The 23,749-nt window shown below is 39.8% G+C and overlaps 1 protein-coding gene across 2 annotated transcripts in view; it reads right to left on the bottom strand.

The window, feature by feature from the left end:
• Window positions 1-6,020: 6,020 nt before the first annotated feature.
• Window positions 6,021-23,749, bottom strand: part of LOC111860018 (voltage-dependent calcium channel subunit alpha-2/delta-2-like) — a 56,847-nt gene continuing 39,118 nt past the window's right edge. For both annotated transcript variants that reach the window (XM_023843260.2, XM_072715602.1), the window contains 20 exons: window positions 22,733-22,804; window positions 22,373-22,444; window positions 22,192-22,253; window positions 21,615-21,691; window positions 20,965-21,025; window positions 20,293-20,390; window positions 15,270-15,360; window positions 13,906-13,968; window positions 13,547-13,650; window positions 13,211-13,306; window positions 13,008-13,099; window positions 10,495-10,542; window positions 9,887-9,958; window positions 9,040-9,192; window positions 8,866-8,918; window positions 8,331-8,386; window positions 7,935-8,058; window positions 7,722-7,828; window positions 7,003-7,085; window positions 6,021-6,877 (listed from right to left, as the gene is read on the bottom strand). In XM_023843260.2, coding sequence (XP_023699028.2) covers window positions 6,776-6,877; window positions 7,003-7,085; window positions 7,722-7,828; window positions 7,935-8,058; window positions 8,331-8,386; window positions 8,866-8,918; window positions 9,040-9,192; window positions 9,887-9,958; window positions 10,495-10,542; window positions 13,008-13,099; window positions 13,211-13,306; window positions 13,547-13,650; window positions 13,906-13,968; window positions 15,270-15,360; window positions 20,293-20,390; window positions 20,965-21,025; window positions 21,615-21,691; window positions 22,192-22,253; window positions 22,373-22,444; window positions 22,733-22,804 — 1,686 coding nt within the window. In that variant the 3' untranslated portion in view covers window positions 6,021-6,775. The remainder of the gene's footprint in view (window positions 6,878-7,002; window positions 7,086-7,721; window positions 7,829-7,934; window positions 8,059-8,330; window positions 8,387-8,865; window positions 8,919-9,039; window positions 9,193-9,886; window positions 9,959-10,494; window positions 10,543-13,007; window positions 13,100-13,210; window positions 13,307-13,546; window positions 13,651-13,905; window positions 13,969-15,269; window positions 15,361-20,292; window positions 20,391-20,964; window positions 21,026-21,614; window positions 21,692-22,191; window positions 22,254-22,372; window positions 22,445-22,732; window positions 22,805-23,749) is intronic.

The following is a 23,749-nucleotide window of genomic DNA, read 5'->3' as shown; positions in this document are numbered from 1 at the left end:
GCTAATCATTCACATCTACATTATTAAATTACTGCTAATTGAATTGCATAGTATTTCTATATTAATATACTTAATTTAATGTAAAAAGAACATAAGTTTTAAAATAGTTTTCCAAATACAAAAATATTGCCTATATTCATCCTGCAAGTTATGAAATTATCATTTGCTTTTCATTTTAAGGGCAAGGATGATGCCGAATGAGGAACGAAAGAAATCATACAATGAATCTAATTTAATTGTGAAACCTAATTAATGCAATTAGTCAATAAAGCTGACTAATGGAATTTTTACTTTGCATATTGTTTTATTTCCGCCTTACCATCCTTTTTATTACACGGACTATGCACAACAGTAACCAAGTAATTTTTAGATCTGCATATAAATTAATGTTTATTCACATATAATAGTTTTATATATCTTTTGTTTGTTTCAGACTTGATGCTTTTAATCTGTATACATTGTATTTATTGGAAACATGCCTACCCAAATTCTTTTTGCTATTTTAAAGGATCTTTCTTATCATAAACATATACTAGTTTTCTAAACTTTAATTACGATCCATCATATGATTCCCTTTTTAATGTGGAATTCTGATGGTAAACTATGATTTTTGTTTTCCCCACTAATCACAATGCAGCTCCATACCAGTCTGGCACCTGCCCAGTCCTCACATCCTTTTAGCCTGATGTAGAGCTACATGATTTATAACTGTGCTCAAGTTCAGTGATACCTTCTAAAGCTCTGACACTCATTTCTGTATTTAGTCCTGAGAACATCGCATCGTGGGTAAGATATCAGGTGTCATATTTTTATTGAATGTACTAGATTATTCTGTCACATGTCTAACATCTGTAGAATTTAACTACCCCATCTTCCTTTGCCAGTAGAATATTACCTTTCTACTAGGAGAAACTATAAATCCTAGACACAAAATCCATAAATTGATCTGACTATCCATCCAAAACCTGGAAGAAGGTCATGTTTAAAGGTTACCTCTAAACGCTAAACCTTTACTATTTCGGTACACAAAACACAGTTTTTGATTCTATTGATGCAAAATCTATTTTCAGATTCTGCCATGGTCATTCAGTAGCTGAATAAAATTTTGAATATTACTCCCATGTTATTTGTATATATTTCGATAATATGCCTCAGGAGACATGACTTCTGATACAAGATAATGTTAGAAATAAATGTTGATTTTTCCCAAAATATGATATGCATTATTCAACGTGTCATGCAAATCAGGTGGAAATTCCTTGAAAAGATCAGGACAAGAAACAGCTAAAGAGAAATACATTGGATTAAATAATCTCAGTCTGATTGAAAAGGTATCTATTGTAAAAATGTGTATGAATTTGAAGATTATTAAAGAAAAATCAACTGACAGATATCAACTAAATCTCAAGCTAAAAAGAACAAACCTACCATTTGATGGATCACTAGACACCGCAAAATGCATTAAGTGAAATGTATTAGATTACAGGATCAATTCTGATCACTAAAATTGAACTTGAATAAATAAATGAAGAACGTTAACAAAAATCACTAAAGCGATGCACTCAGACTCACCTCAGGCAAACTTGCCATGTAAATTTACAAGCATTGTATTTCTCACTGCATTTTACCATTGGTTTAAGAAATCCACACTAAATTTTCAGGCTAGAAAACATCATCTAGTAATAGATATTTTGTCAAAATGTTGTTCTGGGAACAAAAAGCTGCCACTCACCTTGTTTTGGTCAATCTCATATCATGACATGCCTTAGGAACCCTTAGGAACTTATGAATTGAATTATATTCACATGCTGGACAAAGGAACACAAGATTCACTCCACCTGGTAAACGCACAACAACCTAACATCTCTGACATAAGGCAATGTCAGACCTGTGTAAGTAGCTATTTTTGCATTTAGTCCTAATAAGACCATACTGCTGTGGATGTGATCAAGTTTCACATTTTTATTGAGTGTATGAACCCACTTTGTGACATGTGTAACCACTTCAGAATGTGATTTAGCAGCCAATTACTTTTATACCCCTATCAGATGATCCCACTCAGGGAAATCCAGGCTCCTAGAATATACATGCAACATTGAAATTTTATAATGCGATCTCATGTTTACCACACATTGATATTGCAATGAGGGCCTGAACCACCACTATTCTATAGGATAGGAAAATATATCCTTATATCCATAAATCTGATGAAGATAAACATTGTTTATAAATGGAAATTAGATTTTGGTTCAAGTTAAATCATTCCTGCTGCTCAAACCAAAACTAGATGAATACATTTATATGAAAGATTGTAACTTAATGAATCTATCTGACCTTGCTTACTCTGGCATGCATCTTTTGCATCATAAATTTATTCCATTTTCACAGCCAGGTATATAATGAAACATCACTAAATAACCAAATATAAAAGCAGTTAGGTACCTCTTGAACAGCCTACCTCCTGCAGTATCCACTGAGAGTCCAGACAGTCATTAAAAGGTGTTGTGTTACACCCAATACCACATGCTCATCTAAATTATTCTTCCTCCCATTTCCAAGACTGTGCCAATAATTACAAGACCAGAAGTCATCAGCATGATCTTCCCTCTCTTCATATGAACTAGCATCACATGTTCATCCGTATCCTCATCTGCAGCAGAACAGTGAACTACTCAACACATCTGTGTAATTATTGTACTGTGCTAGTACTGACAGAATAGCTGGATGAGTTTTAACTTAAAGGTTGATGTAACTTAAAGTGTTTCATCATCTACTTTACTAGAATTTCTCAGCATTATTCACTAAACTCTTTTTTGTATCATGAGCTAATATGGCTATACTAGACAATATTGCTTTATTCATTCCACAAAAGATCAATAATGAATAATGATGTATGTGTGTGTGTGGCATGTTTAGGAATGTTTACCTCTTTTTTTTATATTCTAAATATAAATACGTTCTCAATGCTCTAAAATTCATAAAGGAGCCAAAACCATAAAAATGATTTTTAAATTGCAAAATTAATTACATCGTAAAATTAATCAAAATTACATTCTTCCACTTCCTTCCATTTTTAAGGTCACATAAAATTGTCTGCACTTGATTAATAAAGCTGCCATTTAAAAACAGCTATAGTTACATTTATTTATAGAAACACAAGTACATGTTCCTGGGTGACCACAGTGCCTTATGGGAGCCCTTTCCGGCTGCGCTAGTCACCATCATTTCTGCAGCCAGCATAAGTACCTTTTGTGTCTCACCGCAGAGGCCCGCTATACATGAGCAAAAGTTGTGGGAAGTCAAAGAAAATTATCCTTGAATGTTGCTGTATAACTATGACATTACAGTTTGTTGGTCAAAATGTGTCAACTTAGTCATTTCAAAACCTCTCTTAAGTCACCCCAGTATTTGCACCAACCATCCAATACACCACTGCATTTTTGACCTCTACCATACCAGATCTGGCTAATCAATACCTCATTGAGTTATATAACAACTGTGATTAATTAATTGAACTAGTAGTGAAATTTAATGAATACATAGAATGGCTGAGGTGTCCCTGAGGTCTGGGAACTCAAGTGTTCTACTAGACATCCAGCAACATATCAGTAAGACATTTTTGTGCTGCATATTTTCTAATATTCAATTGTTTTTTTCTGAGCAAATATACACTTACTACCCAGAAAAATAGCTTTAAACATTTTCTTTGACTGCCTAATACTATTGCATAGTACTGTATGTACATGCATGCATACATGCATGCATACATGCATGAATATATACACATGCTTGTATCACTGGATATCTAGCTTTTTATCATAAATAATACACCAAAAAAATCATAAATTATCTGGGTCACTTTCACAGCATGTTGCACATCACTAAACATTTGCATTAAAGTATGTAAAGCTAGGAGGATTTGGTTATGCTTTACATTAACTGTATCTTCATAATGCCTTTATAATGGATTAATACAACATTCAGTGCACCTTCATAGTGCATTTATAAAACATTTCAAAGCAGCATGTACGTACACCTTAACATCCTAATATACCTAATCAGCTGTAATATACATTAATAACAAACATTATACAATAATAAATATTATACTCATATAATGCTTATTTAATGTATATTAAAGTTGTTAAAGAATGTTAGGATGTTAAGCGTTATGAAGGCATAATGAAGGTGCAGTCAATGTGAAGTGTTACCCAAGATTTTCATCATAATATTTTATCATTTTCACCATGTACCAAAAAATACACCTCACACCAATATGAAGTGAAAAATATTAACAATATTTAATAATCAATTCTGTAAACAATTTGAAAATATTTAATATTTTACTAGAGGCAGACAATATCTTACAAATCTATCCTTTAGTCTTGTAATTGCCATCTATACAAAAGATGATTTGGAGATTCAAGGAGTTAAAATGTTGCGAAAAAAACAATTTATCTGAAATTAATAAATATTAATACTCTTCATTTGCAGTCTTTTTTGTCGTGCTTTTTTAAGTCGTAGCACATATCTCAAACACTAGAGGCAATTTTCGTACGAGCCATTGTAGCTTGAGGCCAAGCTCCTGCAGAATCATGCTTGGGTAAATGCTTACAGGTTTCTTCACAAACATTGTTCTCTCTCCTTGAGAAGTATTAATCACCAACTGCTCCAAGCCAACTAACAGTTTTGTTCCCAGACTCCTGTGCCTATTTCACACCTGATCCTGCATGTAGGTGAAAATGACACTCAGATTTAACAAAATAAAATACAAAAATCCATGAGTGCACTTAAACTCCATTGAGTGCACTTTATTAGGGAAAAAATTTCATGAAAATGCACAAGATCAACAGTATGTGTCATTTACTCGCTCCTCCCCGCCACTTGCAACCTCCCACACCCTGATTCAGCAGCCACCCCCCCCCCCAATCCCACAAATGCTGCAAACTCCAACACATATCTTCTGCAGGTCCTCATCAGAGGCACCAGCGGTTAGCCAAACTTTATCATGTAGGTTTCAGTTGCATTTCAGTCTTGCTGATGAACACTGTATCTCATAGGAATCTGGGAATGCATACATAATTGGAGCTGAACTTTATACAACAAAAGAAAAGCGTTTGGACATATAAGCTTCACAAAAACTACACAAGGCATAAAACTCAAAGGTCTATCTAAAATCCCAGGCAAAGGAATAGCAGTCATTGTCACACGTTCTGTTCTAATACTTGAATCCCTCAATTGGCCCTTTTTGACTGGGTGGTACAGTAGAATGGAACTCAGCTGGAGGCATGATGGCAGTGTGGCAGTTTCCATTCCCCAACAGTGAGGGCGGTGCTGACTTAGCTTTCAGGAGCAGGACTGAGGGATACGTCAGGGTAGCAGAATCAAGAGTCAAGACCCTGTGGTTTCATCTGCATCTCTCCAGAATGAGAATGGGCGAGGGGGTTGGAAAACAGTAAATACAGGTAAACAGACTTCCTGCTACGAACAACTGGTGGTTCCTTCACTTGAGTCAAGCAGTCAGAAAGGTACCTCTGATTAGCAAATAGCCTTGTCTTGGTTAACTTCCGACTCTACAGGTTACATGTTCCATGACGACGCTCGCGACAGTTAAAGCAGCTATGTCAAGGGTACAAGGGTAAAATGTCCCAAGAGGACTTAAAAGTGTACAGCGCTGTAAGCCCTTACAAGGGCTGTTCGGCTGGTGGCGTGCACCAAGGCACTATTGGGTGGGACAAAGGGTGTGTGAGTCATGTTCTCTCTACTGTCTTTCTATATACTTAGACACACACACATACACATACACACATTTTAAAAGACATGTAAAAGTCATTTTAAATGTTAAAAACCTTTCAGTCATTCGCTCGTAAATATCAAACTATATTTAGAAAATCCACATTATACTGCAACACCAGGGAAGCTGCGGAGTTGGATACTAATGTTATTTTCGGCTCCTTTTAGTTTGTCTTTCATGCAGGAACTAAAGCAAGCCAACAACCACCCCCCCCCCCTCCCCCCCCCCGCCCAGGATAAGCTAAAGCAAATGCATGCACCCTTACATTAAAGTCGGCAGTTCCCCGTTTTTATTTCCTTCCTTTAGAAAAACGGTTTAAAAAGCAGATTAGTGGCCAGAGGTCTCATGATCTATATTTATTTGTTTGGCCAACACCATTGTGCTATGTAGCTAGAAGCTGGAAAACCTGGGCGTCACAGGCCAGAGTGACGCGGGTACGAACTACACACGGATGGAGCACTCAGTGACACGCACAGACACGCTTAGTCACCACATGTCGCAGGGCTGCTGAATTTCACGATTATTACTCTTGTGCCATGGTAGAATAGGATCTGTTGACTCTCTGTCCCTTAATTCTGGAGGTAATGTCCAGACCACAGGAAGGGTCACATTTTAGAGAGAAGTATATGCATAATTTGCGTTCTCACTGTTAAAGACATTCTTTGCAAATTATCATGGCTACTTGTGGCAGATTCAGAGGTGTGCTGTTCTGTATCTATATCACTCATAAATTAACCTCCACGGGGGAGGGAGGTAGTGAATTATGGCAGGGAGGCTGGAGGAGAAGGAGGAGGAGGAGGAGGAGGAGGAGGGAAAGCTGTTGCTAGGCATCGACAAAACCCAGCGAGACCCTTCGGTAATGACTCACAGAAGGGGGTGGGGTGATAATGGAAGATGTTGAACCACAGAGGGAGAGTCAGAAAGGATGTGGTGGGCGAACAAATGGGTGTAAACCAGAACCAAGATGGAATCAGGTGAAGCCTAGAGAGATGCTGACAGATACAGGAGAAGTAACTGGAAATACAGGAGGACTCCTAGCGTCGGTGTAATGGAGAGGCCCCTGCCACATTCTGAGGTGTTTTCCTGGGGTAAAAAGGGGAGAAATAGAGACGTGTATGAGTGCAATCACTCCAGCCAGGCAAGTGTTAATGTACAGCCACAGTACGGAGTGATCCCACAGCTCTAATCTGCTTAGTACTGCGTCTCACCTGGATGTTGTAGTCGAAGCAGGTGGCCGGGCCTTTCCGGTAGCGCGCCAAACTCAGCAGTTCACATGGGTTCTCTTCTTGGTCTGGATGGCTCGGCTGAGGATGCTTAACTGGCAAAACTCCCCATGCACTAAGTTGGCATACGATAAACTTTGATCCAATGCTGTGGATACAGCTTAAATTTCACCTACTCCATACACTGAAGAAACTGGTGCAGAACACAAAAAAATATCTGGAACTTTTTAGAGACAGTGTGCATATCAAGTTTAAATTGGAAAAACTGACTGAGCAACTATTATGTAACTGAGGGTTAGGATGTCTGCAGCTGAAACTGCACCTTCATTATGAATAGTTAAGAATACTTCCTACATAATGCTTAAAATGAATATTTTAGATGCAGTTGACACACTGGAACAGAGTGTAATGTTATTAGGATACTGCTATTGAGATGTGTTTATTCAATGAGGTGTGTGTTAAACTCTTTCTGGTTGCTGCATATGGCTAATGTGAAATTAAGCGTGGCAGTTTGTTCTGATGTGACTGCTGTATCAAACAGAAATTATTTCAGTTACTAATGTTTAATAGTTTTGTAGTTAATTGTCGTATCATTTTGGGGAATGGGGGCCTATGGAAAATGTAGCCTAGGGGCCCCTGAACTGGTTAATCCGCCACTGGGGAAGGCACTTTGTCACTTTCAGTTGTAGGTACCAGAAGGATACACTGTGTCTTAACCCGAACCAGCTTCTCCATCTCGCAAAACTTGCAGGGAATGTCTGCCACCACAAAAAGCAAGTTGGTCTTCTCTATCCTCTTCGCATGGAACAACCTCCAGTGGAAAGGCACAGATTACACCCAGTTTAGCAATCACACTCACAATGACGATGATGCATGTTCATAAAGGCTGCCCCAAGTTGTCTCACACAAACACGCACCTGGAACAGTTGCCGCAGTCCTGCAAGGTGTTGTAAGAGTTTGTGGTATTGGTGAAATAGAACTGGCTATAAGTGGTCATACAGCTGCTATCCCGGAAGTCTATCCCCTCGGCCTCCACGTCACCTAGCAGAGTAATGAAAATCCGCTAGCTGGGCCTCCATAGTGATATTCCAGAACTGCCTGAAGGCTGAACTGGCCAACTGGATCAAACTGACCATCAATTATACGTTACAGTATCTCTAAAGATGAATTTTAACAGTTACGTTCTTCTTTGCCTAGTGATGCAAAAGGGCCACAGTCATTTTTAAAGAACGACCTATGAATACACAATGGTTGTGACTAACTAAAGACTAGTAAGCAGCTAAAGTTTGTTAGATGGGTTTGTACACACTTACCACTGTTGAACCAGCTATGGTACACCAGTCCATGCAAGAGGTGCTGAAGCAGAGACCTGAGTAAAAACAGAGATACGAGTAATTAACCCATGAGCTCTCATGATATACTGTATCCCTAACTTCCACTGCGTTCCCAAGTCTGTTGTGTTCTGCTAAAACTGACAGGCATGATTGACAGAATCCAAACTGACTCCTAATAACCATGACTGCTCTCACAGTCAATTACAGTATTATACTGTCAAAGAAAGTACCATTTTGTACCTTTGAGGTTACAATTACTTGTGAGTGGGGCTGTACCCTCCAATTGTACCCTAGCTGTAGATAAATGTTTGGTCTAATTTATGGTACAGAAATGGATTGTGAGGAACATTTTTGCACCACTGGGGTTACATTAATGTTGTTTGTACCTTGGAGAACAAAACTCTACCAGGGCTGTACCCTTTGTCTGACAATATACAGCTTTGAAAAGGCAAGCACTGTTTGAGGATGCAAAACTTTACAGCCGGTCCGCCGAGGCAAACCCCTGAAGTCTTACCAGGTTGCGGTTGACGTCCACCAGGCAACACTGAGGATATCTGTGATGGTCGGCTTAAAAAAACGACACAAGACATGAAAACGTTGTGCTTTCTCAACCGAGTCACCTGGGAGGGGCAACATAGCAAGCAAGGGAGAGAGGGATCATATTGGAAGGGTGAACAATGCTACTCACCACGAAGACTCCCCGTCGGGCTGCCCCCGTGTGGCTGCTTGCTGTCGGTTCACATGCTGACTGGTAGTCAAAGGACTGCTTACGGGCATAGATGGAGCTGGTGTACAGAGCATACATAAGGGACGGATCTACATCTCCAAAGAAGTGTCCCACCTAGTTTAGAGATGGATGAATGGACAGTCAGATACCCAGGCAGAAGAAGACAGACACCAGACTTTTCAAGTATAACATGCAGTTCATTTGGAAAAAAAACACAACATATTAAAATGTTCAAAGCTTGAAAAAGGCTTAATTAGATTTTACTCTTGTAACTCCCATTCTCCATGGCTAAATGTATGGTTTCAAGTCAGCTACAGAGGTGAGAAACGACTTAATTCCAGCTCTAACATGTTGATCTTTGCTGCATTGTCACCCATTGAAAGTCAACAGAGAGCCAATAACAAATAATGATTGCGGCTTTTCATCTGGGTCCTTCCTATGGTGACCAGATTTTCAAAGTCCCAAACCAGGATACTTGTGTAGCACATATGTATGTGTCCAGCCATATCAATACATTTCCAAGTGACCAAAGGGAGGTAGGTTTGAATCCATAATTTTGTTTAATGACTGATCCCCACACCAGATGGGCAGCTTGTTAAAGCCGGGACATATTGTTTTATTTCAGTTATTTCTTGGGGCAACAGGACACATAAGCTGATATCGGGACCATGCCAGTCAAACCGGGACGCCTAGTCACCATATTCCTGTCCCCAACAATCCTTCCTTATGATTACTCCAGTAGGTTTAGACAAATTACTAACTAGGGAACCTATAGCAGATCCCTGTAACAATATAAACATTCATGTACCTTTTTCCAGTGGTCTTTCTGGTTGGACATAATTAGGAATCCTCCATCGTCTATCAGGTAACAGAGTAGATCCTACAGAGAAGGGCTATCATAGGTAAAATGACCAAACAGATGACTACATCCCTAACCCCACTACCATTCCCCAAAGCCATAAGATGCCTGAAAAAATATGTACTATTGACCAAAGGTACAAATAAATCATACCAGGCACAAAGATATATGGCCATGCTCTGTATAAATTGGTTTCTGTTTATTGTAAACAGTTGGGTAACAGCAGGTTGTATAGAGATTAGGACATCGACCAAAATGCTGCCCAATCCTTGAAGGGCTCTGGCTGTCAAATCAAGTACCAAAGATAATTCAACTGCATAAACAACAAAAGTGCAAAACTGCGATGCATGCAAATTCCTTGGGGCAGAAAGCCTGTCATACAAACTATACATAACACTAGAGTACACCAAACACCATATACCAAACACCATATACCAAACAAAAACAAGCATTAGATCTCAAATTTTCAAAACAAATGTTTCCAGATAAATCTGAATCTGTTCTGTTGCTGCATTTTCTATGTTCAAGTGTTGTAAAAGAAGGAAATTTGGTCTTACATCACTGTTGACTTCACAGTCCATCTCACAGCTGCTGGATGGCCCACACTGGTCCGAGACAAAAGACCATCACCATCAATCAGCACAGCAATGCTGCTAGTGTGTGTGGGAGGGGAGAGTTCTCATATATATATATATATATATAAATAAATTACACTAATTACCTAATCTGTGTGTGTGTGTGTTATGTTATGTTATGTTATTTTGATGTTGTGGGAACCAGTTTTTGGTCTCTTTTTTTTTTTGCTTGGTTACTGGTGGTGAAGGTTAAGTAGGGGTTAAGGTTGTCATTGTTGGGGTTATATTCCCATAGAAATTAATGCATTCGTGTCTTTGTAGGGACTGCCCAAACACGTGTGTGTATGTGTGTCTGATTAACACAATGTTATTATCATTAAGGAATATTGAAATACTGAAACGAAAATGATTCGAAAAAAAATTAAATACTAAGGACAGAAACATTAGGAGAAAACTGGAATATATATGAAACAGTACATAACTACAAAACTCACATAGGCAGGAATAACCAGAAACAGAGATACAAAAAGCAAGGACCAATAAAAGAACATAATTAACATGGAAAAACAAAACTAATCACTAACAAATATAAAACATAGTCAAAGTCTGGCCAGCCTCAACCCTACAACAGCAGTAATGCATGGTTCTTAGCTCACAGCTACACAGCAGCCTGAGGAACAAGGGAACACACTGGGGACTGTAAAAGGTACCAAACACAGGAAAGAAGGGAATGGCCACAACACCTACATATTGGTTAAAATATCAGTACTGGACAATATTTGTTAAAAATGAAGATATTGATGTGTGTCAATATTGGCTGATATTTAAATTATCAATATTCAAAGTTAGGATCACCAGAGCTAAGACATAACTACTACAGTAATGCAGCTGATTGCATTGGACAATCAGCCATTTTCCATACTGAAGGACGAGGGACTTCATAGGCTCATTCACCACGTAGATGATGTCACAGAGTACCAGCCCATAATGCGTTCATAATTCATTATTAAATCTGGTCAGCTGATCGATTTTTTATTTTCCACAGAATAAAAAACTATGTACGGTAATTTCACTAATCTGCGCCGGTATGATTGATAAGTTCCATTGTTGGAAACCATAAGGGTTAATATGCACCCAGGGTAAACCACAGAATATGTATCTGCAAAGATTTGACCCAGACCAATCCCCCTTGAAATATATTTTAACTTAACCACCGGGGATGACAAGCAGGTTGTGTAAAATGTTGACTTTCATACTGCAGGCCACTGCTAGAGTTAACAATCTGTACCCTGAACAGATACACTACAACACGACTGAGAACTGCTAGAAATATATATTTTTATGGCTATGTTGTAAGGCAGGGGTACTCAGTTGGTGTTCGGAGTGAAACACAATGTAATCCAGACCCCCCCCCCCCCCCCACCCCGTCGGCAAAATCTACCAAGGGCCTCTAATACAAAACTAAAACTTAAATGAAAACTAAATTATGAAACACAAATTATGAAATATAAACGGAAATAAAAATGGATAAAAACTAATAAAACCAAGCTTGAACAAAACTGCAAAGGAAAGAAAACTAAAAAAAACATACTAAAATAAAAACTAATAAAAAAAAAATTCTTCACAATTACCTTCATTAAAAGGCATGTGATTCTTTGTCAATTTCTGAGTGTAAAAAGGTGAACATTAACATGTTGAATAGTGTACAGTCGTCCCTCGCCACTTTGTGCTTCGACTTTCGCGGCTTCACTCTATCGCGCTTTTTTGTCTCGATTAAAAAGTTGATCGAGACAATGAAAATGATACACCGCTACGCATCGGAAGCATCTTTGCTCTTCGTAATTAAATGTACAATAATAACAATATGATATTTATAACGTCTAATATTTCTTATTTTCTATTAGTTTTTCTAATATTTTGGGTAATATGAGTGTAATTGTCATGACCTGCCTGTCCGATCCTCTTATACATGTGTGTCACGCCCCCTTATTAACCACATATGCAACCCCGATTGTGATCAGCTGGTTTGTCAATTTGATTCAGTTTGAAGTCCACGTCAGTGTCTAAAACCCCAGGTCTGTCATTGACGTTTTGATGCTACATGTTTCTGTGTCCTGCATTTGGAGTGATTCCAAATAAACCCTTCAATCCTGATTCCTCGTCTCCCCGTTCCTGCTTCCGTGTCCAACAGTCATAAAGTAATGGTGACTAAAGGGTGTTATTTCATGTCTAGAGGGCTCTAATAATGTTAAAAACCGTATTTAGAAGGTCGTAAACAGGTTTCCAATGCTCTAACTACGAAAATATTCGATTTATAAATAAAGAATCATACTTCGCGGATTTCGCCTATTGCGGGTTATTTTTAGAACGTAACTCCCGCAATTAACGAGGGACCACTGTATATGTTTTTGTGTGTTCATAAAAGCACAAGTCCCCTCTATAAGTGATTACAGAAAGTATGCATGTGTTTAATCAAGTGACTGTGTATGGGGCACCTTATGTGAACCCTGCCGATTGTCGGACTGGTTGCTGGCCAAAATCTTGAACTTGTCCACCCAGGCTTCCAGGTCCAGTTTCACACCCACAACTGGTCCGACATAGCACAAGAAAAAAAAAATGAAACAAACGCATATATTTTTTTACATTGCTTAGTCATACATTCCAATAAAATTCCTCAAGACACAGCATGTTCCCATACCTGCAGGTTTAATAGTCTTGCCACCTACAGATACTTCCACCGCAGTGCTGACCAGAACACTGGCAGTGCCATTGTCCAAGTTTGTGTCCTCAGTAGCTGGGGAGAAAGTCATCTGTCATTGGTACTATAAAGTGTACAAGCTGTGAAGATACTTTTCGGCTGCCCAAATTTAGGCTGCAAATAAGACTGTTTAAACAGGAAATTACATCCTCTAGTCATGCACTAACACTGTACCACAACCTGAAATAGACTGGAGCCATTTTGGAAAAGGAACTGGTCTTTTTTCCAAGCTAATGCTGCCACCTAGTGTTAGTTATTATTATTGGGCTCACTCACGCTTTTTCCGAGGTACATGAAAGATGAATCCTTTGTTGTCCATGGTGCGGTGGTAGTAGTTGGCATTGTAGGGCTCTGGGTCCTCAGCCCATGAGTCAGCAGCCCTGAGAAACAGAAAAGCCAATAATCATTAGATAAAAAAACACATTAAAGAAATTACCGAAGCAGAAGGTGTAAGACCACCGTAATATCCTCAGCTCTACGCAAAGGCCAGTTTATGAACACAGTGGACTATTTATCTGTCTCAAAAAATAACACGTCTAAAATCTTTAACACAAATTATTATAAGAACATGCAAGTGTCATTCGACATTAACTAATAGTGCAGTGACTGCTTTCCCATTCCGCTGGGAGACTCACGTATTGGGGAATATCCGAGTGACACCACCGTCTGTGGACACGAAGAATGCCAGAAAGCCATATCTGCAGGCCAAGAAGGGAAGAAAGCAGTGGAGATGGAACCATGGCTAATCGAAGCCCATATAGTGCTCTAAGCCATACCTGTCAAGTTTTGGATTTGAAAATAAGGGAAATTTTCCGGCACCCACCGCGAGCCATCCCACCACCCCAACCAAGCTCCAGTATCCAGTATATTTTAAGACAGGTGTACAAGAAATCTAAAATAACCACCTGTCATTTACATTTTATTTTCATTACACATTTTCTTTTAACTTCTCATGTTCACTCACTAATGACTTATTATACAGATTTGTTGCAGACTTTGTATCCTTGTTGAAGTCGTCACAGAAGGTGAAAGTAACGTTGTTTTTGGCACACAGCATTGCCATTTTAACCTCCGCATTTACGACCTGGTTAATGTTGTAAATGACCTGCAGACTACTGCAGGTGGCAGTTCTCGTGAGGCTACTGACAGTTCAGTTTGGAGAGGCAGAGGAATTATTTTTTTTTAAATGATATTATAATACGGGAGATTTACGGGAAAATACTAATATGGGAGGACGGCGGGAAAGAGGGGCAAAATACGGTAGTTTCCCGGCCAAAACGGGAGACTTGACAGCTATGCTCTAAGCTTCACCAATGACCCCCTAAGCCCCAACCGCCCCTAGATTTGTGGGGTCTTTGATGGCCACCCATGCTGTCTATAGTATCGACTGGCCCTGCGTGGGACAAGCGAATGAATCCGGGCCATCCCTGCCTGCTAATATGCTCTTCTTTCTATGTAGGAAAAAATGTCATTCATAACTAGCAGATTGGAGTCATTAAAAAGCTAGTAGTTCACATATTCTTGTATCAGATTTAAAGTCATCTGTCAATCAACCTGTACATCTTACCAGTAATTTATACTCCAAACTCCACTATCTTACGAGACAAATTGCATGTGTGACGCTAGCAAAGGACTGCTAGAGGAGAAATATTAATGCAACCAGATGAAAAATGCATCCCTCACATTATGAGATGCTGATATCGCGTGGGTGTGTTAGTGTGATTGTCATCCTCATCAGTGTGCTTATACACCCATGCAGCTGCGAGGGAAAGAAAAAGCCTTCAAGCCTGTTTGCATGCAGTTTTAACGCAGAGGAATCTTAGACCATCACTTCTGAGTGTCAAAAGGCAAGGATTCCCCAACCCAGGTACTGCAATTGAGCTCACAAATGCAGCATTTAATCATCCTGCTTTTTTTTACTTGTGTCAAAAAGAATTCTGTCAAGACCTATATTTGGTGAAGGGGTAGTACAGTATGTTGTGAGTCTTGCTGTACTTACGTGGTCAGATCTTTGTTCTTCCATACTCTTGCTGCCAACTGCCAGGTTATGTCAGCTTCCAGGATGAGGTTGTGAATGAGAACTTGATTACCTGATTTACACACACACAAACACACACACACGCACACACACACACAGATTAGGTATGTATATCTTTGTGGGGACTCTCAGTTCATTTCTCTAGGCAAATCCCTAATCTCATCTATGACAACATTAACCCCTACTCAGCCCTAACCTTAACCATAAGTAATCAAACAAAATCACTCAAATCACGAGACGCAGAGATTGTTCAGTAGCACCTCGATAGAGGCGCAGGGATTGCTGGGATTGCTGCGAGGATTGCTGGGATTGCTGCGAGAGAGTGGTGTTGAGCTGCAGCGATTGTTTGGGATTGTTTTTTTGGAGTGTTTTGAGTGTTTGTGTGCTTTACCTGTTTACGTGGGTGGCTGTTTATTTCTATTTATTGTTCTTATTTCGGTCAGCGTGAGTGCTTGTCTGTCCTGTCTGTTAATCAACAGCGCGATTATTACCGACGGAGAGCTGCGGGTGTCGCGTGCGCGGCGTTTTTCTGTCCGCGTTTAAACTCCGTAACGAACACCCGCGGGGCGATTATAACTAACAACATCTAACGTCGGTATCGCTACCAAGCGTCGGAAAAGGACAGTTGCTCCTGAGCTTTGCTCGGTCGCCAGTCGGGGCCGGGAGGACATTTTCCACTTTTTTCCCGCTCCGGCAGTAGCCTGCTGTGAGGGGGTTTTTGTGGTTTTTCGACCTCCCAAGAGCAACTTCGATTTCGCCTTGTTTTTAGTTCATACTTGGTTCAGGCAGAAGTTCTTCTGGTAAGTAGTAGTAAGTTTATCAGGTTTAAAATTTTTAATAAAATAATAATTAAGTTCCGTTTTAACACAAGTAATAACTTATTTTAGTGTACTCCGCACGTTACTGCATTTATTGTTACGCAAATTAATCTTTATAGTTAAATACACTATATAAATTTACTGGGCTGGGAGTACGGGGTCATAGTGAGTTAGTTAATTATGGGGCCAGCTCAGTGTTGCGTTTGCAAGATGTTTGCCCTTCTGGACGTTAGTGTCCAGTCGGACTTCATCTGCGAGCGATGTAAGCTAGTGGACTCACTCATGGTCAAGGTTCGCGACCTTGAGGAGCAACTGGCTCGCATCCAATGCAACAGTGAGTTAGATGAGCTAGTTGATACGCCGTTTAGGGAGACGGTGTGTACGCCACTAACGGGGGGGAGGGAGAATGAAGAGCAGAGAGGTCGAGAGAGCTGGGTGACCGTAGGTCGTAGACGCAGGAAAAGGCGTACACACGTTACAGAGGCGGCATCACCTGAGGTGTCTGTGTCTAACAGGTTTCAGGTGCTTCCAGCTTTAGAGCCGGAAGGGACTGGGGAAGCAGGTGGGCCCTTGGGCACTGAGGAGCCCCCTCCCCCCAGAAAGAGGGAGGTTGTGGTAGTGGGGGATTCAATTATTAGGGGAGTAGACAGTTATGTGTGCACGCGTGATAGAGGGTCCCGTACGGTGTCTTGCCTGCCTGGTGCCCAGGTAGGAGACCTTCCAGATCGTGTGGACAAGCTTTTGGCCCCAGCTGGGGTGGATCCAGTTGTCGTGGTGCATGTTGGCACCAACGACATAGGCAAGGGTAGAAGGGCTGTTCTGCAGGATAAATTTATAGAAGTCGCCAATAAGCTTAGAAGCAGAACGTCCATGGTGGTATTTTCCGAAATACTCCCCGTGCCACGCGCAAGTGAGGCTAAGTTAGCTGAGATAAGGAGATTAAATGCGTGGCTAAAAGGATGGTGTAGGAAAGAGGGGTTTAGGTTTATGGGGCACTGGAGGACCTTCTGGAACAGGTGGGACCTGTTCAAGCCGGATGGGTTGCATCTGAACCGGAGGGGAACCAGTGTACTGGGAAGGCGTATTTGTAGAGTAGTTGAGGAATGTTTAAACTAGGGACTGGGGGGGCAGGGAGGTTAGTTAAGTATGTAACTGGGGGGAAACGGAAAGCCCAAAAAAATCATATTATAAGTAGGCACTGTAATAAGCCTACCCTTTGTTGTCTGTATTTAAACGCCAGGAGTATTAGGAATAAAATTCATGATTTAGAGGCTCTTATCTCATTGGACTCTTATGATATTATAGCAATAACTGAAACGTGGTTGAGTGATAAGGATGGACAAGAATATAATATGGATGGTTACACATTGTTCCGTAAAGACCGTATAGGTAAGAAGGGAGGTGGTGTTGCAGTATATGTAAAGGAAATCTTGCAGGCAAGGGAGCTTACTGATATAAGTAAAAGTACGGAAGCTATATGGGTAAAATTAGATGCTACAAACTCAAATAGCCTAATTGTCGGTGTTTGTTACAGAGCACCCAATGTAGCTGCTGAGGAAAGCAGATTGTTATACAGTGATATTAGGATTATGAGCAATAAAAATGATGTGGTAGTTATGGGTGATTTTAATCTACCGGGGATACAGTGGGACATTGTTGCTGGCTCTTCTGAAAATGAACTTGAGATGGTGGAATTAGTACAGGATTGTTTTTTTACTCAGTTTGTTAACACCCCTACCAGGGGAGATGCCATTCTTGATCTTGTTTTGTCTAATAACCAGGACAGGATTGGTAAATTAGATGTTTTAGAACCACTTGACAGTAGCGATCATAACATGGTTAAATTTGAGGTTAAGTTTAGTGCCCGAAGAGCAAAGTCCAAATCAAAAATATATAATGTTAGGAAGGCTAACTTCAATTGTATGAGATTAAAACTAGAAACCGTGAACTGGATGGAGTTAAATAACAAAACTGTTGAAGAGGCATGGGAATTTTTTAAAAGCACATTATTGCAAGTACAAGAGGACTTCATACCTGTTTCTAGCAAGAATAAATCTAGGAAATTGCAACCTAGGTGGTTTAATAGGGACATAAAGTATAAAGTAAGGAGGAAAAGGGCTTTGTTCCAGAGATGGAAAATAACTGATGATGACATAATAAAGCAAGAGTATCTAAATCTACAGGCTGAATTAAAAAATGACATTAGACGAGCTAAAAGGAATGTCGAAAGGAAGATCGCATTGGAGGCTAAGGATGACGTTAAAAGTTTCTTCCAGTATTTTAACTCTAAAAGAGCTCTAAAAGCTGAAATTACTAATCTGCAGGATAGTAAGGGTCTTATAATTGAAAACGACATTGACATAGTAAATGAGTTCAATGATAGTTTTGCACGGGTATTCACTGTCGAGGACACTAGTAACTTACCAGTTCTTATTACTAATTCAACATCGTCTATAACTAATATATATATAACTGAAGCTGATGTTTTGCAAAGCCTAGCTAAGCTCAAAATAAATAAATCACAGGGCCCTGATGGCATCTTACCTATAGTGTTAAAAGAGATGAGGGATATTATTTGCCGACCCTTAACATTACTGTTTCAAAAATCCTTATCTGAAGGTGTGGTACCTTCTGATTGGAAGCATGCCAACATAACGCCCATTTTCAAAAAAGGGGATAGAAGTAATTTGTCAAACTATAGGCCAATCAGTCTAACTTGTATAACTGGTAAAGTTATGGAGGCTATAATCAAAGAGAAAATGGTAGATTACCTGGACTCAAATAACATTTTGAGGGATAGCCAGCATGGATTTAGGAGAGGTAGATCCTGTTTAACAAATCTGTTGGAGTTTTTTGAGGAAGCTACTCAGGAAGTTGATGATAAGAAGGCCTATGATGTCATCTATTTAGATTTCCAAAAGGCTTTTGATGTTGTTCCCCACAAGAGGCTCTCACTTAAACTCAAAGCGACAGGTATTTTAGGAACTGTAGCGACTTGGATTGATAACTGGTTAACGGATAGGAAGCAGCGAGTAGTTATAAGAGGCTCGATGTCACAGTGGGCCTGCGTTCATAGTGGGGTACCGCAGGGTTCAATTTTAGGACCACTTTTGTTCCTAATTTACATAAATGATATAGACACCAATATATACAGTAAACTGGTGAAATTTGCAGATGACACCAAGGTGGGTGGTGTAGCAGATACTGAACTAGCGGCTCAGCAGCTACAGCGGGATCTTAATTTAATTAGTGACTGGGCTGACACCTGGCAGATGAAATTTAACATAGACAAATGTAAGGTACTCCATGTAGGGAGCAGAAATATAAAGTACAGGTATTTTATGGGACCTACTGAAATAAAGGTAGCTGATTATGAGAAAGACCTTGGTGTGTATGTTGATGCTTCCATGTCTCATTCTCGCCAGTGTGGGGAAGCAATAAAAAAGGCCAATAGGATGTTGGGGTACATCTCCAGGTGTGTGGAGTTTAAGTCAAGGGAGGTAATGCTAAGATTATACAATTCCTTGGTGAGACCTCACCTAGAATATTGTGTACAGGTTTGGTCACCATATCTTAAAAAGGACATAGCGGCCTTAGAAAAGGTGCAGCGTAGGGCCACAAGAATGATTCCTGGTCTTAGAGGAATGTCATACGAGGAAAGGTTATTTGAGCTAAATCTGTTCAGCCTCAAGCAAAGGAGACTGAGGGGGGACATGATCCAGGTCTATAAGATTCTAACAGGTTTGGATGCTGTTCAACCGAATAGTTACTTCAGCATTAGTTCAAATACAAGAACTCGTGGCCATAGGTGGAAATTAGCGGGAGAACATTTCAAACTGGATTTAAGGAAGCACTTCTTTACACAGCGTGTAGTCAGAGTATGGAATAGTCTTCCTGATAACGTAGTGCAAGCTGAATCCTTGGGTTCCTTTAAATCAGAGCTAGATAAGATTTTAACAACTCTGAGCTATTAGTTAAGTTCTCCCCAAGCGAGCTCGATGGGCCGAATGGCCTCCTCTCGTTTGTATAGTTCTTATGTTCTTATGTTCTAAATTAATACTTTCAGTACTACAAGGTAATTACAACAAGTTCAGTCCAGAATAAACAATTATTACCATGAACATTTACTTTGTTTACACATATCTAAGTGGTACAGTAGCACTCACAGTCCTTGGACTCTGCTGTGATCTCCACCATAAGCGAAATGAAGTTCTCCAGGAAGAGGGTGTTGTTCTCAGTGATGCGCAGTTGTGTGCAGTAATCCCTGAAGAGGCAGCGTCACCAGCCAGAGAAAGACAAGCAACCTCAATCTCTACAAACACTAATGAGACTCGCATTAAGACAAAGGCTCACCCCCCATATTCAGCTACAAGAACACATGGACAAGGTTAGCAAAATGTTACGGAGAGATGACAATGACTGTCAAATTAGAAGCACAACCTCCAGTTGTGTCGAAATAACTACAGAAAATCAATTCTGCATGCACATACCAGCATTATTTTGGAACGTAACTTTCATCTTTTATATAGAACTTAAAAAAAAATAAAAATCTCATAACAAGTATTCACACTGTCAACAACATTGTACAATAAACAGAAGTTATTTACGCAGAATCTGCCTTTTCTAAATCCTTTTGTATATGCTAAACTCCCTTACATGCTTATTAAGATCAGAGATGGAATTTTCAGGTGCAGAAAGTTAAAATCCAGACCAAGATTTTGTTTCAACCAACCTGTTGGATATTCTATGAATGTGAGGCTTGGTTCAAACCAGTGGCTTTTCAGTGTAAAAATCTGTGGAGAAACAGCAAAGCAAACTAACCCCATGACTCTGCGTACCTGGGAGCAATGAAGACGTGTCCCTCAGACTCAAAGGAGCTTGGAAGCATGGACTCCAGATCTGAAAGTGAAGGGGTCACACAGAAGAAGCAGTGCCTCAGATATGCCACGAGAGGCCAGAGAATGGTACAGAGACCAGGCACGGGACATATTTAGGGATATTCAGTTAGACAGGGTGTTTTAACCAATGCATTCCATATGTTTTAATTGTAAATCATAACAGGCTATTACAATATCAATGTAGATGTTACATCAACAAAGAGTCAAGCTACGTAAAATATGTTACTTGATTTAAATTCATCACCCATGTCCTTTTCCAAGACTGTATTATATTCAGGTTTATTGTCACATCACAATTTACACAGAGTAAAAATGGAGTGAAATTCTTACGTTAAATTTTTATATGTAACATTAACATATGCTGAAGTATTTGGTAATATATCTCCACAATTTATGCTGCTTGAATGAGGAAAAAAATAAAGCAATACCAGCATATCAATAAATCATTACATATCAGTATCAATAAATCAAGACGTGCTTTTCCTGCATGTACACTGATTGTGCTTTAAAATGCCGAAGCAGTTCCACCCACAGTCAGGTGGAAACTGACAGGAAGCAGGACAGGATGGGGACATGAGTGTCATACTCACACTGCAGCTGGAGCATCTCATCGCTGAGGTCTGCGCGGAGATAGTATTCATTGTATGGAGGCAAAACTAGACCCAGACTGGCGGACGGGGGGGGGGCACAAGATGAAAAAACAAGCTGATTCTCAAAAAATAATTTAAGAAGCATACATGGCAATAATTCATCAGGATACATCACCGGCAAAGATGCCTGTGTCATCCTAAAACAACTCTGAATGCACCCTCTCACCATAATCTATACCCTAAACATAAAAGTACCAGCTCCTATGATGTAAAAATAATCTGATATTTCAGAACACACATGCACAATCAAATTCAACAGAACTTCCTTTTTGCCATTTACTTTTGACAACAATTACTGCTAAAGTAATGTAAGTTGATATTATATATATAAAGAATATATATATATATATATATATATATACACACAGCAACTAGAGTTTACCATAAGCCTTCTCAACACCTCCTACCTATACCTCAGTTTTTATTTATACTGTCGATCTCACCTTATAATATAAAGTAACACCACCTAAACACAGCGACTCCCACCAAAGAGAGCAATACACTTTTTTCCTCCCACCTGTAGTCAGTGCCATTAATGGGCATCCAGGTGTACGTCCGTCTGACTTCATCAATGTATCGCTGAAGATCAGAGAGGAGGCCTCAAAACTCACATCACTCATAGCAAGTTTTATTAAGGACAAATGCGGGTCACGTGACCAGCATCAGTTTGGTGAACCAGAACAGAAATGGGGACTTGCCTCATCAATCGACTTGACGAGAGTTGTGATTGTCGCCTGGCCAGGCCGCCCGTCGATCATCTGCCGACGGATCTGGAGGGAAGAACAGAGCAGAAGATATGGAGTATAAAGATGGTCAGTCTGAAGGTGATGGTGTTGGACCCACAACCAAGACAGAGATGTCCTGCTATCTAAGCAAGGAGCTTCATCAAAAAAAAAATCAGATATAAGCTTACAAGGCTATATAAGATGCAACATCACATACAAGTTTGTGGTTTATGTGAAGCAATTTTTTGGGTATACTACAGTGACTAAACTGTTCCCAGCAGTGTGGAGGAAAAAGCCCGGAAAATTCTGAGACCACAGGTTCCAGATCCTCACCTCCTGTTTGCTGGCATCCTCAAGCTCAGCATCCAGGAAATCCAGGGTTACAGGTTCGGGCAGGTTCACCATCTGGGGTGGGGGTGGAGGGGAGGACACCATCAAGTGTCAGAGATGCTGATGTAGGCTTCTTCCTCTACTCTGACTATGCCTGCCAGCACTGGGATTCACTCCTGTGTCGGACTGGGTTAGACCCCTACGAGGACAAACCTACATGCACATCCTGAATGTAGAAATATTACAAGCTATGCATTCCTTAAAAATCACATGGCTGGGAAGCAGGCTAAATACACCCCATTTTTATAGATAAAAACTTACCAAAGACTCCACCCCCCCGACCCCCCACAGCCCTGACCAGGAAGATGGATAAAGTTACCTAATCAAAACATAATATACTTCATACTTTATATTTTACTAGTTTGAAATATTAAGCATAAAAATCATAAATTCTTAATCACGATCTTGCAAATCATCTTTAGTCATATCTCAGTTATTTTCTTTTACAAAATGATTTGTCTAATGATGGAAAACACACAGTAAATTCTGACAATATATTAATTAAAGATCTCTTTACGAAATCCATTATGGCAATTAAAGGAGGTGGAAAAAATGGATCCGAATGCAAATATTTTAAGAAGCTCAATGAAACGCTGATAAAAGTCCAGGCAAGTGCCCTAAAATGGCTCATCTCATTGGCTGCTGTGTCATCATCCTTGTTTTATTCATCGTTTTCCCTAAGGTCAATAAATTACCGTCACTCTTTCAGGAGTTCTTAAAACCTCTTACTTTTTTGCATAAGGACTTTAATTGAGCACCCATTTGATGGGCCTAATTTGTAAATAAAATGAGTATCTAAGTATATAAATAAACTTCCTTGTGTGTTAGGGGTATAACGCTTCATTCTGTATTCAGAATCACACATTTCATTACAGGTACTGACTCGTGAATTAGCAGCACAGTGAGAAACAAAGTGTGCGATACTTCAAAAAAGCAGGTCCATCTTGGACAGGCCCGCAG

This window comes from Paramormyrops kingsleyae, chromosome 8 (assembly GCF_048594095.1).
Source record: "Paramormyrops kingsleyae isolate MSU_618 chromosome 8, PKINGS_0.4, whole genome shotgun sequence".
Classification (NCBI taxonomy): domain Eukaryota; kingdom Metazoa; phylum Chordata; class Actinopteri; order Osteoglossiformes; family Mormyridae; genus Paramormyrops; species Paramormyrops kingsleyae.
The sequence above is the reverse complement of the archived record's forward strand: the minus strand, read 5'-3'. Positions and strand labels throughout refer to the sequence as shown.